Consider the following 16052-nt stretch of genomic DNA (forward strand, 5'->3'; position numbering starts at 1 on the left):
GCTCAGTTTGAGCCTGCGCAGTTCGCCTTGCGATCAGGAAGTAAGTGCTTCTAACTGACTTCACTGCTCTCCGTTGAAACCTATGGGGTCGCTGTGTCCAGTTTATATACTGTCTATGGTTATACCATTGTATTCAAAGGGTTAGTTCATTTAGTAAGGCAATCATAGACATCATATAGATAGACGCCCTACTGACCGCTACTGCCTACTAGCGCGGTCGAGCCGCCATCTTAGACCGGTCACCCGCTCCACTCAGTGTAATCTGTATAGCAGGTGCAATGAGCTGTCAGCGCATTTAATTAATCATACCTCACTGAATACCGAACTGATTTTCACGCGAGTTTTTTTCTGCAAATGTCATTCATGTAGCTATGATACAGGACACATGGTTCGGCATATTTTATATTCATAGTAGGCTTAACAGTAATATAATATTCTGATATAAGATATAAAGTGACCAGACGTCCAAAATCAAAATATGTGATGTATGATATAATATATTTTATAAATCACACACTATAAATATGATAAAGAAGCAGAAACAGATAGTTGCAGTAAAGTAAGATATTTTAATAAGTTGAAGAAACAATAATGATTTGTGACACACACACACACACACACACACACACACACACACACACACACACGCTTACTCTCTCTCTCACACTCACACACACACACACACGATTTGCGCATCGCCGTCATGTGTGTATTACGCAGGTAACGTTAACATTATTACATTGCTTCCTGATATCACGTGAGCAAACACAAATAACCTATATTTATATATGTTTATACTACAGGGCCGTTGAATGCTTGTATCTGATAACCGAGAAGCTCTTGTAATTATTACTTTACCCAATCTCTCCATGCAGTAGCTAAACATAGCCTAACGTTAGCTGGCTACGATTTCAGTACAGTAATATCAAAGATCCTTGCTCGTTCTCAATTATCTGGTAATATTCTATTCACAAAATACAACCAAAAGTACGGTACTGTTAAAATGTACTTGTGAAAAGTAATCCCGGGCCCTATTTGCGATGATCCGCCGATTAGAACAGGAAATGCTCCACAGTGCTCTGCAATCTGACCGGTTTAAGATGGCGGCCGTATTTCTCAGTGCCCAGCGGCCAATAGGGCATCTAGTCTCTATATAATATCTATGAAGGCAATAGTCAGTGAAAGTAAGGCTGCTTCTTCTTCTTCTTCCTTGGGGTTTTACGGCAGCTTGCATCCAATTTGTTGCATTACTGCCAAATACTAAATTACCTTTACACTATATTCTCTTGTCCAATCCTGTTTCTTTTAAAAAACCTACTAAATATTCCCTGCGTTTCTGTTTCTCTGCACATTCTAAAATACTTTTAACATTTGGAAGTCGATATGCCTGCTTTTTAAAGTAAGGTTAACTAATTAGAAATAACACTTTGAACACTTACTATAATTTTTTCAATCATTATCAACAAAAATATATATTTTGTTGATAATGATTGACTATAGCAGCCATAAAATTATAGTAAGTTTGTCTACTTTAGTTTGTCTAAGTTTAAACTTTGTCTAAATTGTAAAGTTACCCATTAATAACTTGGTCACGGAGCAGTTGTGTAATGTCACATTTACAATGAATCTGATATTCGGGAAAACAGCACTCTTGATTTTATGTTGCTTATGATGCTTGAGTTGTTCCATGTAAATATAAAAACACAGGAAAATTACATATTTGTTAGCCCAATATCTTGAATTTGGGGGCATTTTTGTTATTTTAAATGGCATTTCTGCCTAAGTGTAAAAGGTAACAAACAGCATTTCTGAGACAGTATAGAAATGATCAATCTCATTAAAGAAATGTGACATAAAAAACATACAAATGTATCAATATTTTTCTAAATGTTCACTCTTTTGAACTAAAAGCCTGAAAGAGAGTTGTTTTGTGCAGTCCTGTGACCACAAACAAACACGAGCAAATGTGACTAAGGCCATATTTACACATAGCCGGGTATTTAGAGAAACGAATATTTCTCCCCCTCCGTTTTCAATAATAACATCGTGCACACAACCCGCATAAATACGCCGTCGAGCGCCTTTATAACTATGCTAAACCTATGGGCGGCAGTGTAGGGAGAAGGATAAAGCCATGCAAGCCAATCAGAATCTTCAGAATCGACAAGAGAGAACCTAAAACCCCGTTTATCTCAGTTGACACGACAACATATAACCGGCATTTTCAGAAATCTCCACTTTGGCCGGAGTTTTTAGAAATAATAGTTTTCTGGGATAAAAACGGCGTTTTCGTGTAAATGACAGGCCAAAACGCAGAGAAATATCTGCGTTTTCCCATCGTGTAAACGGGGCCTCAATTTAATATGGTCTACCAAGACCAACGCTATCTCATAACCATTTCGTACAAATTCATACGAGTGATTAAAAGGGCTAATTCGTATGAATTTTGGATGATTTGTCTAAACCCACGTGATGGGTAGGTTTAGGGACGAGGTCAGGGGTCATTCGTACAAATTCATACAAATTTGGCAACTCATTAAATATGTACGATTTAGCTAAAATTTTATGAATTTGTACGAGTGAGGTCGTATGAATTTGTACGAATTAGCCACCTCGGAGATCGGAAATGCGGTGAATGATTTCTGACTGACATATAAATGAACAAATCAAACAAAATGCAAACAGGAAAAAGTGAAACCACTTCTGGACAGAGTCAGTCTAGACCAATGAGAGTCCGGCTGTGTCCAAAACACACATGATTTCTCTCATGGTCTGTATCTTCTGCTGATGTTTAGAGTCCAGCAGTGAAAAACTATTTCCACAAACACATATTAGACTTGTTTTCAGTTTATACAATCACAGTTAAACGCTTTTTGTCAAGACAAGATGATTTTTCTGTTTATTTCTCATAATTGCATGTACAATCAGAAGACAAAATAGTAAACTTAGTAAATAAGTATGACATGAATATATCTAATTTGAGAAAACATTTTTTTTTACACTTTTGAAGCTTCACCTCTTAAATCTTTTTAGTCTTCCATTAATTTGAACAAATAAAATAAATAAAGACAATTTCAATATTTTATTGTAGAATTAACCTGAATGTATTTAAAATAAAATTGAGTGTTGATCATTTGCAACAGTTTTTCATGTGTGTGAGAAGGCCTGATAAACGTCTGAAACTCTTCTCACACTGAGTACAGTAGTACGGCTTCTCTCCAGTGTGAACTCGCTCGTGTGATTTCAGGTTTCCAGACCGAGAGAAACTCTTGTCACAATATGAGCACTTGTAAGGTTTTTCTCCAGTATGAATTATTTGGTGTTGTTTCAGATGATCAGCTTTAGTAAAGCTCTTCCCACAGTCACAACACACATGATCTCTCACTCCATCATGTGTTTTCTGGTGCAGTTTAAAATGATCCATTCGTGAAAAACTCTTTCCACAGAGAGAACACACATAAGGCCTCTCGTCTGAATGAACTTTCATGTGACTTTTCAGATATTTTGACAAAATGAACTTTGTTCCACACTGATCACAGGTAAATGGCTTTTCTCCAGAGTGAATGCGCAGATGATTTCTCAAACCTGTTGAATCTTTGAAACTTTTCTCACACTGAGTACAGTAGTACGGCTTCTCTCCAGTATGAACTCGCTCGTGATATTTCAGAGAATCGGAAAGAGTGAAACTCTTGTCACAATATGAGCACTTGTGAGGTTTTTCTCCAGTATGAATTCTTTGGTGCCGTTTCAGACTCTCAGCTCTAGTAAAGCTCTTCTCACAGTCACAACACACATGATCTCTCACTTCATCATGTGTTTTCTGGTGCTTTTTAAAACCGTCCAGTCGTGAAAAACTCTTTCCACAGAGAGAACACACATAAGGCTTCTCGTCTGAATGAACTTTCATGTGTGCTTTTAGATTTGATGATGAAATAAAATCTTTACCACACTGATCACAGTTAAATGGTTTTTCTCCAGAGTGAATACGCAGATGAATTTTGAGTAAGGATGAAGATGTGAAACTCTTCTCACACTGAGTGCATGGATACGGTTTCTCTCCAGTGTGAATTCTCATGTGTGTCTTAAGGTTTCCTTTGTGTCCGAAACTCTTTCCACACTGTGAGCAGGAGTGCAGCTTTTGGGCTTTTGTTCCTTGAGTTTTGAAGTCACAGTGTTTCTTTACTTCATTCAGTTCTTCTCTTTGCTCTGTTATTTCCATCTGATCTAAAATGAACATATCAAGTAGTTATAATCAGTTTAAGGAGGATCATTTCAAGGAAAATTCAAGTGAACACAAGCAAACAACAAGAGAATAGGTTTCTGTCTGTGTGAGTATAAAGCATCAGATCTTTGATATTGAAGGTTTGTTATATCATTCTCATTCATTTGAATAATAAAAATGTATTTGACACATTGCTTTATACATGGTTAGGGTAATCTAGTTTAATTTCTACATCATTTATCATCAATATACTACTTATTATTTCACAGCCACCAAAGCAGTCAACATTGAAGAATCAAGAATGGACACCAACCTGTTTGTTCCTCAGTATCTTCATGTTTTATTCTGGATGGTTCTGGATCACTCATGTCTTCAATCTCCTCTTTAATAAACTCCATCTTTAACAGTCACACAGATTTCAGCTGCTACTCCTGGAGTTTGTCCTTCTCTTGTAGGATGATGGGAATATTCCCAGTATTTATTGGTGAATTGTTGTGGGAGGGGCTTCACTGCAGGTGTGAACTGTGATCACTGTGTGATACTGACGCCCACAGGACCAGATCTGGAATCTGAAAGTTTTATTGATTTTACACTGAACTAATTGAATTACTTGATAGTTAAGTGAATATATTTGCTGTTATAAATAGTGTTTTGACAAAGTTGTATATTATCATCATATAAAACAGATCTATAGGGTCATCCGTGTCAAAACAACCAAATTTCAGAAACTTCCCAGGCTAAAATGTTTTATATTATTAATATTGTTTCCGAAGAAATCCAAACATATATGTGATGGATTTATATTTACTGAGTTCTCCACTTTTTTGTAGAGGGGGGGTAAAATGACTTTAGAAAGATGGCAAATCATTATTTTGTTTTTACACAGAGATTGGTAGGTCCCAATGTTCAAACTGTTGAATTTTACCCCATTTCCAATGAAAACCAAATATGGGTATAACTTTTCAAACAGGGTTACTTATTGTGTTTAAAGAAAAATGTCTGAAGAATAAACAAGCTGAAACTAGAAATGTATCTTGTTTCCCTCTAGCAAAACAATTGCATACAACATCTCACTCTGAGTGCCAAAATACACTGACATTGTGTGAATATTTCCAGTGTTTATTGATTAGAAATATATGATATTTTAATGTGGTTTGAAATTAGTAGCATTTAAAACAAGACTTATTTAATACTTTCTCAAAGTCTGAGAAATAACTAAGTCATCATGTTAAACTGAGACGCTGAAAAACCTCTTTGTCTCCAAAAGTTCCCTGTTTTCACCTCGTTCATTACGGTGATGTCTGAGATCTTCTGTAAAGTGGCACATTAAGCACATTTTATTGTTGTCGTCAGGCTGAAACTGAGTCTGTGAAAAACTCTCTGCCAACATATTACACTCGAATGAATAATTAGACCTGCAAATTCAAAGGAGGTGAAAAGAGACATGTTCTCAAATGAAATCTCTGTAGGGGGGTTTGAGGGTAACCCAGAAGTAAACTAAACATTTTTGCTTTACTCCCCCCAATTTGGCGTGACGTGAACGGTCTCTGGCTGGGCAGGACTGACGTGAAGCTCATGTTGATGGGATACTGTGGGTTTGCGGGGCTCCTTATTCTCCAAGCCCACAGTAAATGACGAGCCACTCGACAAAAGGGGAAAGTCCAGCGAGGGGTATTGGCAGGCATGAGGTAGTACAGACATGAGGTCGCCATCTCATCCAGTCCATGGCGAAACATGTCCTTCAAGACACCATCACCAAAATCCACCCCATAGCAAAGCTCACAGAATTCCCTCACGTAATCCTTAATTGGACGGTCATCTTGGCTGAGGCGGGAGAGACGAATTGCTGGGTCCATGTTGGTCTAGTATTCTGTATCTAATGGAGGCAAGCTGGCTGAGAACCCAAATGCAACTTTAATTCAAACCATAAAACAAAGGCATGGAACTCAGAACAAGAACCTGGATAGACATTCAATACTAGACAAAGACACAGGGCTTGAGTGCTTAAATACACAAGACTAACGACTAGACAAGGGACACCTGTGAACAATGAACCAATGAACCAATGACAACATGACACATCAGACAAGGGAACACATAAAAAGCCGGCAAGATATTCTGTATGAAGTACTTCAGATAGTTACTAGTATAGTTAATAAAGGTAGTCAGGTAATATTTATGTGGGTGCCAGCGCATGTAGGGATAAGGGGAAATGAGAGGTCAGATAATCTAGCAAAGAGGGCATTATTGAGAAATAACATAGAAACGCAAATAAAAATGAGTAAAGCAGAGGTTAAAAGCATTATATGGGAGAAATTAAATCAAAGGTGGCAAGAAAGGTGGGAAAGAGAGGAGAAATTTGTATCAAATTCAAAGGGATGTCAAAGGAGATTGGATGGGAAGTGGGAATCGGAGAGAAGAAATAGTGATTACGAGGTTAAGGTTGGGACATTGTACACTAAACAAAATAGGAATGATAGGAAAACATCAGACAGGATGGTGTGAGGGATGTGAAGAAGACGAATCAGTAGATCATGTAATCATGATTTGTAGAAAATATGAAAAACCGAGAAAGGTGATGAGGGAAAAACTGAGGAAGATAGGGGTGCAGGAGTTCACGTTAAAAAGGTTATTGAGCACAAAAGATAGGGCACAGATCAGAGTACTGATGACCTATTTAAGAGAATCAGGGGTTTTCCATAGGATTTGAAGAATAATACATATAATGTGAGGGAGGTATTGCAATGGGCTATAAGTAGAGGATAGAAGAACAGAGTTCGATATTTTGGAAAATAAGTAGGATAAGGAATTTATTTATTTATTTAAAAAAATTATCTTGTGCATATACATATGTGTGTGTGGGTATGAGTGAATGGAAAAAATGTGAGTGTATAAGTGGGAAAGAGTGTAAGAAAAATACACTCCGGAGCAGAAGGCGGCGGTAATGCACCAATAAGCTGGATGCCAACCGCCGTAAAACAAGAAAGAAGAAGGGAACACATGGCAGAATCACATGACTAACAGGACATGACAGACAAGAACAAGGAACAAGAAACAACACCCACAACGTAACACATACACAATAATTTAATATCAATATATATCGCGATATAATTGTTTTCAATAACGGTGATATTTCCGATCTGATATCTGAACACATTTCCGATATTTCTATATACTTTACAGGCATGGGCTACGTTAAAATTTTTACGGGGGTCAGAGAGTGAGGACAAATAAAAAAAAGCAACAACATTTTGTTCATTGTTAATGTTAGTTCATGTTAGTTTTCATGAATCTATTACTATAAAAAATATTTCAATAGCCTATACATAAGCATTTGTATAAATGTATATAAGCCAAGATTTAAAAAGGTTTTAAAAGTATTGTTAGTTCATGCTAACTATTGTGTAGGATAGTTAAGGGATACACAACCGTAAAGTGTTCCTGGTATACATCCTTCCATGGCGAGACTAAAAATAGCATGAACTTTCCCAACTAAACCTTAACTAACTTTTCCTAATGGAATAGTAAGAAAAGCCCTCTTTGTTCTCTTTATACTGAACATTTTCCTTATGATTCTGAAAGAAAACGCGCCGGGTGTCTACTTTTGCTATAGCCTATTAACGATTACGAACGCAACTTTAAAGCGCATCTGATTGATAGATCAACCACGCGCTCTTATTTCTGTGTTATTAATGTTGTAGTTATTTCAGCTTCAGCTGTTTCCTTCGTACATTCAGTTTAACGACATTAAGTTAAATTACATGTATTATTCATGATTCATCGGAATCGTGGGTATGCATTTTAGACACCTATTATGCGTTTGCTCTTTCCATGTAATAAATGCACGCCCTTGAATAAGTGGGGTTTTACTTTACCTGCTCAGGACGGGTATGACCCATTTCCGTAAAACTTCATTATCTTATCTTAAAGAAAATAACGGCGACGTTTCCACGTAATGAAAGCGTTTTATTTCATAGTGCCCACGCAATGACATGCCAACTTTATCAATGGCTTGAGCGGTTTGACTCAAGACTGTTCGATAGAAAACTGTCATCTGCTCACGTGAACACCAGTCTGCTGTCCTGAGGAGAGCTCAAACATGGACTGCTCAAAAATCTGTAGATGAGAGCTGTATGTGGGACCGAGCTTGAGCGAAATCCAGTGAAAGATGGTAAAGAGTGCAGCGAGTATCTGTGAATTAGAGCTGGGACTGGGAGGACGCGAAATGACGGCGCACAATGTCTCCATTAATTTGCGCATAGTCATTTAATGTTTATATATATTAAAGCACTGAATCGCTACAGAATCGTAATTAATTCGATTCTTAGCATTTTAAATCGATTATTGACCGAAATAAATGATTCACGATTCAAAATGCAAGTTTCAAGATCGATGCATGCATCGTCAGGATTTGTAATCGATGCATCGAGAAAACGAGTGAATCATTACACCCCTAGTATTTATATATATATATATATATATATATATATACAAAATAATTATACACAATACACACACATATTATGTAAACACAAACTTTTATTTTGGATTCGATTAATCGCGATTAATCGTTTACAGCCCTAACATGAATGTATAGTTTACATGAATGCTAAACGTGATCGGGTTAATGTGCGCATTTATATGTCAAAAGCTTCAAATCGGATTTTTATTTTATTTTAAATCCTCATAAAAGCTGAGAAATCATTTCAGAAAATTGTGATATTGAAACAGAAAATGTTGTTTAGGTGGCAAAGTTATTTTGAAACAACACCAATGTCTGTTAAATTGGCAAACTGTAAAAAGCAGATAAAAATACGATTTAAACAACTTTGCAGTTCAAAAATACTAACAGTTTTGACAAAACAAAAGCTTTTATAAAATGATGAACCTCGTATATGAGCCTAATAAATTATTATGTATGTAATGGTTTATGAACAAAAATGGCAGACAGGCTGAATGAAAAAGCTAATTCACTCTCTGACAGCAGGTGGCGCTTGTGGAAAAGTAGTAGCTACAGCCGTTACTCCTGAACACAAGCAGCGCTGCGCTTATAAACACCACTTTATTAGGCATTACTGAGGAAAGATAAAAGAAGATGCCATTGAAACTTTTATGAAGACAGTCATCTCCATTCAGATATTATATACTGTGTACATTCAAACAGGGGTGCCGCCAGGAATTTTGGGCCCCATGACAAAAAAATTTAATTGGGCCCCCCCTGCGCAGCTGTTGTCACCAGATCTCTAGGACGTACCTGTCCCATCAGATGCTTTACATAACTCTAATCAAATGCTTGCAACTGTTTTGCTTCTTGTAGTTCAATACTAGTACTAGCACAATATTTACTGCTGGTGATTTGTAAATGCAAGTCTGCATACAATATGCAATTCACTATTTGATGCAAGATTAAAAGCCACCATAAAAATGTCCTTAAGGCAATCCTTTACAGTCTCAATGTATTTTTATTGAGATTTAAAAAAAAGAAAAAACTAAAAAACCTAAATATATTTTAACTTTTTAATCAAAATAAATTAACCATCTCAAAACAATGAAAACAGCAGATTTTTTTTTTTTTAACTTAACTGCACATATATGCCAACAACAAAATAAAGTTGACGTGTAAATTACAATGCTACAAAACTGTGTGTGTGTGTGTGTGTGTGTGTGTGTGTGTGTGTTTGTGTTTGTTTCCATTGCAGTTTTGCGAAATATTTTTTTTTCGAATTGCCTGAAAAAACACCTCATGCGAATGTAAAAACTTTTTTTTGAGATAAATGGGAGTTATTGCGAAATTGACCTGTTTCCATTGAGCGGATTTTCGATTCGCAATTTCAATTTGCGCAATTTGAAGGGTAATTGAAACACGGATGACGGTGTTTAGTTGCCAGAAACACCAGAAACCACAAAGTTGCATAGTAAAAGAAAATCTGGTTTTCAAAAAACGAAAAGAGAGAAAAGAGAGAGAGAGGAAAGAGAAAAGAAAGGGTGTCAATCTGTTAACGAATTACAGGAATACTGGATTCTAAACCTCAAAGAAATGCCACAATCAAGACCTCGAAGCAGAAATGAGGGAGAAACACCCAGAAACTCCTCACATCTGCCGCTCACAGTATAAGAGTCTTTCCTTACCATTGATGCTTGAATAACACGCCTACGTCTCCTTCCGTTAATAATAATAATGTCTAGTGCGGTGGCTGGGATATATAAACCTACCAACGTCCGTTGGCATGATTTTTTAAATGACTTTTCGCGAGAGGAAAATTACGTTTTAGTCGCATAACATCGGTTCATGGAAACGCCGTCATTTCGCAATAGTTTTGTATCGATATTTAGAAAAAAAATCGCAAAAGTTTTGTGCAAATCTGTAATAGAAACGCGGCTACTGATGATGAGTGCGCTAAGGCAGGACCAAACCATTTCATGCAGATACAGGGGGGTGGTACAAATAAGTACAATCAAAGACATCATTCATTTTATTATTATTTGAAATATACTCAATGATGATGATTTATATAGTGTATAATATAATACAATTTTTTTTATTACTTTTTACCTATTTGTTGGGGCCCCTGTCAGTCAGGGGCCCTTGGAATCGTCCTAACTTTTCCCCCCTATACGGCGCCCATGCATTCAAATAAAAACTCCTTAGATCTGCACTAATCATGAATGGTTTATTTCAGTGTCAGAAAGAGAGTTTGCAGGTTTGGTTTCTGTAGGCTTTAATGGTATTTTTAGTCATGTACTTTAACCTGAAAGGTAAAACATAAAAAAACACATCGATAGGTGATTATCACATAAAGTGATGATCCTGTAGTTTATCTGACACTAATGACGAGCTTGATGTGCCAATTTACAGAAGATCTCAGACATCACCATAATGAATGAGGTGAAAACAGGGACTAATGAATGAGATAAAGATGCTTCAGCAGCTCAGTTAAACGTTATGGCGCTGTCATTTTGTTTGTTAGACTCTTAATTTGCTAATTTTCAGTTAGGCTACATGTTGTTGTTGTTGTTATGCCCAATTCTCATCAATCACTAAAACAGTTAATTCATTCGCTCAAAAACGCTCATACATCCAGTAATGGAACAAGTCATTGAATCAATCATTCAAAACGATTTAGAAATATAATTTAAATATTTAGTCTATAAATAAAAAGGCTGCATTGCAACAATTGGCGCTTTGTCAGAGCCTCTAGTAAGTGACATGTTATTTGGTTTAATTGTCTATTCATAATTCTCAATTTATCCAGAATACAGCTCTACAGAAACTGGGTGCCATTACTTTGACAATACAAATGTACAAATATTTGTCACACCAATAAAGGACCTGCAAACAAACTCATTGGCTGAATGGATACTTTGCTCACTGTGACAACACTTCTTTATATGATTCACTACAGAGCTTGAATGTCTAAAACTCTCTCCACATTAGCGCTGCTTCTCTCCTGTATGAACTCGCTCGTGTGACTCCAGTGCAGACAAACATTATTCACGATATGAGGGCTTGTACTCTGGAGCTGGTTAATGTTAAACTGTAATCTGAGAACATCTCTCACCTGCAGACTGGAAATATACAGCATCTGGAGAAAATATTCCACATTTGTCCTTCATTCACGATCGTTAACAGCGTCACTTTCAGCCTCAACTGGTGAAAGTTTCAGCTCGTCTCTCTCGCTTCTCTCTTCTGCGCAGGCGCAGTGCCCGATGTCATCATGTTTCTTAAAGGGGCCGCATGTTATATTCAAATGGTTAGTTCATTTAGTAAGGCAATAGAGCTGGTAAGTCCCGCCCCCTCCGCTAACCCCGCTGGACCTCAAAGTTGAAAAACCGTCAATGCAAGTGAATGGGAGAAAATAATTATTTTCTGGTCCCGTTTGAATTGTGCCATGAATTTGAACATATGTTGACTGTGAATTTTTTATATAATCTTTCGTGTGAAAAATGCTACAATTTAGCGGGTAGAAGTTTGATACGGGTAGACTTTGTGTGAGAGCACTTTGTGGACTACAACTCTTCGCTGCTTTCGACGCGTTTGAAACGTCAACACCACTAGCACACGGCTCTAGCTCGCGGATCCCGCTAGACATGGCTGTCTTTGGTGCACTTCACCGCGTTCTTTCAGGGAGAGGACAAAATCGTTGAGGTTGGCGAAAACCACGGGTAAGTCAACTTTATGTGGTGACGTCACATAGGCGACATGTAGTCTTTCTCGTTATGTCTTTTCCACAACTGCTAGCCGACGAATCATACCATATACTGTCAAACTTGTAACATGAAAGATTATATAAAAAATTCACAGACAACATATGTTCACATTCATGGCACAATTCAAACGGGACCAGAAAATAATAATTTTCTCCCATTCACTTGCATTGACGGTTTTTCAACTTTGAGGTCCAGCGGGGTTTTACGGAGGGGGCGGGACTTACCAGCTCTATAGTCAGGGAAAGTAAGGCTTCTTCTTCTTCTTCTTCCTTGGGGTTTTACGGCAGCTTGCATCCAATTTGTTGCATCACTGCCAAATACTAAATTACCTTTACACTATATTATTTTGTCCAATCCTGTTTCTTTTAAAAAACCTACTAAATATTGCCTGCGTTTCTGTTTCTCTGCACATTCTAAAATACTTTTAACATTTGGAGGTCGATATGCCTGCTTTTTAAAGTAATGTTAACTAATTAGAAATAACACTTTGAACACTTACTATAATTTTTTCAATCATTATCAACAAAACTATATATTTTGTTGATAATGATTGACTATAACAGCCATAAAAATTATAGTAAGTTTGTCTACTTTAGTTTGTCTAAGTTTAAACTTTGTCTAAAATGTAAAGTTACCCATTAATAACTTGGTCACGGAGCAGTTGCGTAATGTCACATTCACAATAAATCTGATATTCGGGAAAACAGCACTCTTGATTTTATGTTGCTTGGTTGTATGATGCTTGAGTTTTTCCTCATGTAAATATAAAAACACAGGAAAATTACATATTTGTTACCCCAATATCTTGAATTTGCGGGGCATTTTTGTTATTTTTAATGGCATTTCTGCCCCAGTGTAACAGGTAACAAACAGCATAGTGAGACAGTATAGAAATGATCAATCTCAATAAAGAAATGTGACATAAAAAACATACAAATGTATCAATATTTTTCTAAATGTTCACTCTTTTGAACTAAAAGCCTGAAAGAGAGTTGTTTTGTGCAGTCTGACCACAAACAAACACGAGCAAATGTGACTGAATTTAATATGGTCTACCAACGCTATCTCATGACCATTTCGTACAAATTCATACGAGTGATTAAAAGGGCTAATTCGTATAAATTTGTATGATTTGTCTAAACCCACGTCATGGGAAGGTTTAGGGAAGGGGTCATTTGTACGAATTCATACGAATTTGGCAACTCATTAAATATGTACGATTTAGCTAAAATTGTATGAATTTGTACGAATTAGCCACCTCGGAGATCGGAAATGCGGTGAATGATTTCTGACTTGATATATAAATGAACAAATCAAACGAATGCAAACAGGAAAAAGTGAAGCCACGACCGGACAGAGTCAGTCTAGACCAATGAGAGTCCGGCTGTGTCCAAAAACACATGATTTCTCTCATGGTCTGTATTTTCTGGCGATGTTTAGAGTCCAGCTGTGAAAAACTATTTCCACAAACACATATTAGACTTGTTTTCAGTTTAAACAATCACAATTAAACGCTTTTTGTCAAGACAAGATGTTTTTTTTCTGTTTATTTCTCATAATTGCATGTACTATCAGAAGACAATATAGTAAACTTAGTAAATAAGTATGACATGAATATATCTAATTCGAGATAGACAGATTTTGCAACAAAACATTTTTTTTACACTTTTGAAGCTTCACCTGTTAAATCTTTCTAGTCTTCCATTAATGTGAAAAAAAGAGACAATCTCAATATTTTATCTCGCAGAATTAACCTGAATGTATTTGATGTAGAATTGAATGTTGATCACTTGCAACAGTTTTTCATGTGAGTGAGAAGGCCTGATGAATGTGTAAAACTCTTCTCACACTGAGTACAGTAGTACGGCTTCTCTCCAGTGTGAACTCGCTCGTGTGATTTCATGTTTCCAGAATTAGTGAATCTCTTGTCACAATATGAGCACTTGTAAGGTTTTTCTCCAGTATGAATTCTTTGGTGCTGTTTCAGATGGTCAGGTAAAGTAAACCTCTTCCCACAGTCACAACACACGTGATCTCTCACTTCATTATGTGTTTTCTGGTGCCGTTTTAAACCGTTCAGTCGTGAAAAACTCTTTCCACAGAGAGAACACTCATAAGGCTTCTCGTCTGAATGAACTTTCATGTGTTTCTTTAGATTTGATGATGAAATAAAATCTTTACCACACTGATCACAGCTAAATGGTTTTTCTCCAGAGTGAATGCGCAGATGATTTCTCAAACCTGTTGAATCTTTGAAACTTTTCTCACACTGAGTACAGTAGTACGGCTTCTCTCCAGTATGAACTCGCTCGTGATATATCAGTGATGCAGAACGATAGAATCTCTTGTCACAATATGAGCACTTGTAAGGTTTTTCTCCAGTGTGAATTCTTTGGTGCAGTTTCAGACTCTCAGCTCTAGTAAAGCTCTTCTCACAGTCACAACACACATGATCTCTCACTTCATCATGTGTTTTCTGGTGCTGTTTAAAACTGTGCAGTCGTGAAAAACTCTTTCCACAGAGAGAACACACATAAGGCTTCTCGTCTGAATGAACTTTCAGGTGTTTCTTTAGATGTGATGATGAAATAAACTCTTTACCGCACTGATCACAGCTAAATGGTTTTTCTCCAGAGTGAATACGCAAATGATACTTGAGTAAGGATGAAGATATGAAACTCTTCTCACACTGAGTGCATGGATACGGTTTCTCTCCTGTGTGAATTCTCATGTGTGTCTTAAGGTCTCCTTTGTGTCTGAAACTCTTTCCACACTGTGAGCAGGAGTGCAGCTTTTTGTCTTTTGCTCCTTGAGTTTTGAAGTCACAGTGTTTCTTTACTTCGTTCAGTTCTTCTCTTTGCTCTGGTATTTCCATCTGATCTAAAATGAACATATCAATTAGTTATTATCAGTTTAAGGAGGATCATTTCAAGGAAAATTCAAGTGAACAAGAAAACAAGAGAATAGGTTTCTGTCTGTGTGAGTATAAAGTATCAGATCTTTGATATTGAAGGTTTGTTAAATCATTCTCATTAATTTGAATAATACAAATGTATTTGTCACATTGCTTTATACGGTTAGGATAATTTAGTTTAATTTCTACATCATTTATCATCAATATACTACTTATTTCACAGCCACCAAAGCAGTCAACATTGAAGAATCAAGAATGGACACCAACCTATTTGTTCCTCAGTATCTTCATGTTTTATTCTGGATGGTTCTGGATCCCTCATGTCTTCAATCTCCTCTTTAATAAACTCCATCTTTAACAGTCACACAGATTTCAGCTGCTACTCCTGGAGTTTGTCCTTCTCTTGTAGGATGATGGGAATATTCCCAGTATTTATTGGTGAATTGTTGTGGGAGGGGCTTCACTGCAGGTGTGAACTGTGATCACTGTGTGATACTGACGCCCACAGGACCAGATCTGGAATCTGAAAGTTTTATTGAATTTATACTGAACTAATTTAATTACTTGATAGTTAAGTGAATATATTTGCTGTTATAAATAGTGTTTTGACAAACTTGTATATTATCATCATATAAAACAGATCTATAGGGTCATCCATCTCAAAACAACCAAATTTCAGAAACTTCCCAGGCTAATTTTTTTTTA

The 16052-nt window shown here is 36.7% G+C and overlaps 2 protein-coding genes across 4 annotated transcripts in view; both read right to left on the bottom strand.

Annotated features, from left to right (window-relative positions):
- LOC306997059 (uncharacterized protein) overlaps positions 1 to 16052 on the bottom strand; it is a 31730-nt gene extending 15678 nt beyond the window's left edge. The window contains exons 1-2 of one of the 2 annotated variants that reach the window (XM_079610112.1): positions 15615 to 16052; positions 13120 to 15313 (exon numbers count right to left, since the gene is read on the bottom strand). In XM_079610112.1, the coding sequence (XP_079466238.1) occupies positions 14220 to 15313; positions 15615 to 15699 (1179 nt within the window). In that variant the 5' untranslated portion in view covers positions 15700 to 16052 and the 3' untranslated portion in view covers positions 13120 to 14219. Of the gene's footprint in view, positions 1 to 13119; positions 15314 to 15614 lie in introns of those variants that run through there. The other variant, XM_079610114.1, reaches the window with a different exon arrangement.
- Positions 2276 to 11940, bottom strand: LOC306997058 (uncharacterized protein). Of its 2 annotated transcripts, none has more exons than XM_079610109.1 (3): positions 11785 to 11940; positions 4536 to 4791; positions 2276 to 4224 (listed from the first exon to the last, which is right to left on the bottom strand). In XM_079610109.1, exons 2-3 carry the CDS (start codon positions 4618 to 4620, stop codon positions 3131 to 3133), a joined length of 1179 nt encoding a protein of 392 aa, XP_079466235.1. In that variant the 5' UTR covers positions 4621 to 4791; positions 11785 to 11940; the 3' UTR covers positions 2276 to 3130. The 2 variants fall into 2 exon arrangements, with proteins under 2 accessions (XP_079466235.1, XP_079466236.1); XM_079610110.1 differs by having other exon boundaries at positions 2881 to 4224; positions 4536 to 4784; positions 11785 to 11888.

The sequence above is a fragment of the Phoxinus phoxinus genome, assembly GCF_949152265.1.
Source record: "Phoxinus phoxinus genome assembly, chromosome: 4".
In the NCBI taxonomy this organism is placed as follows: Eukaryota; Metazoa; Chordata; class Actinopteri; order Cypriniformes; family Leuciscidae; genus Phoxinus; species Phoxinus phoxinus.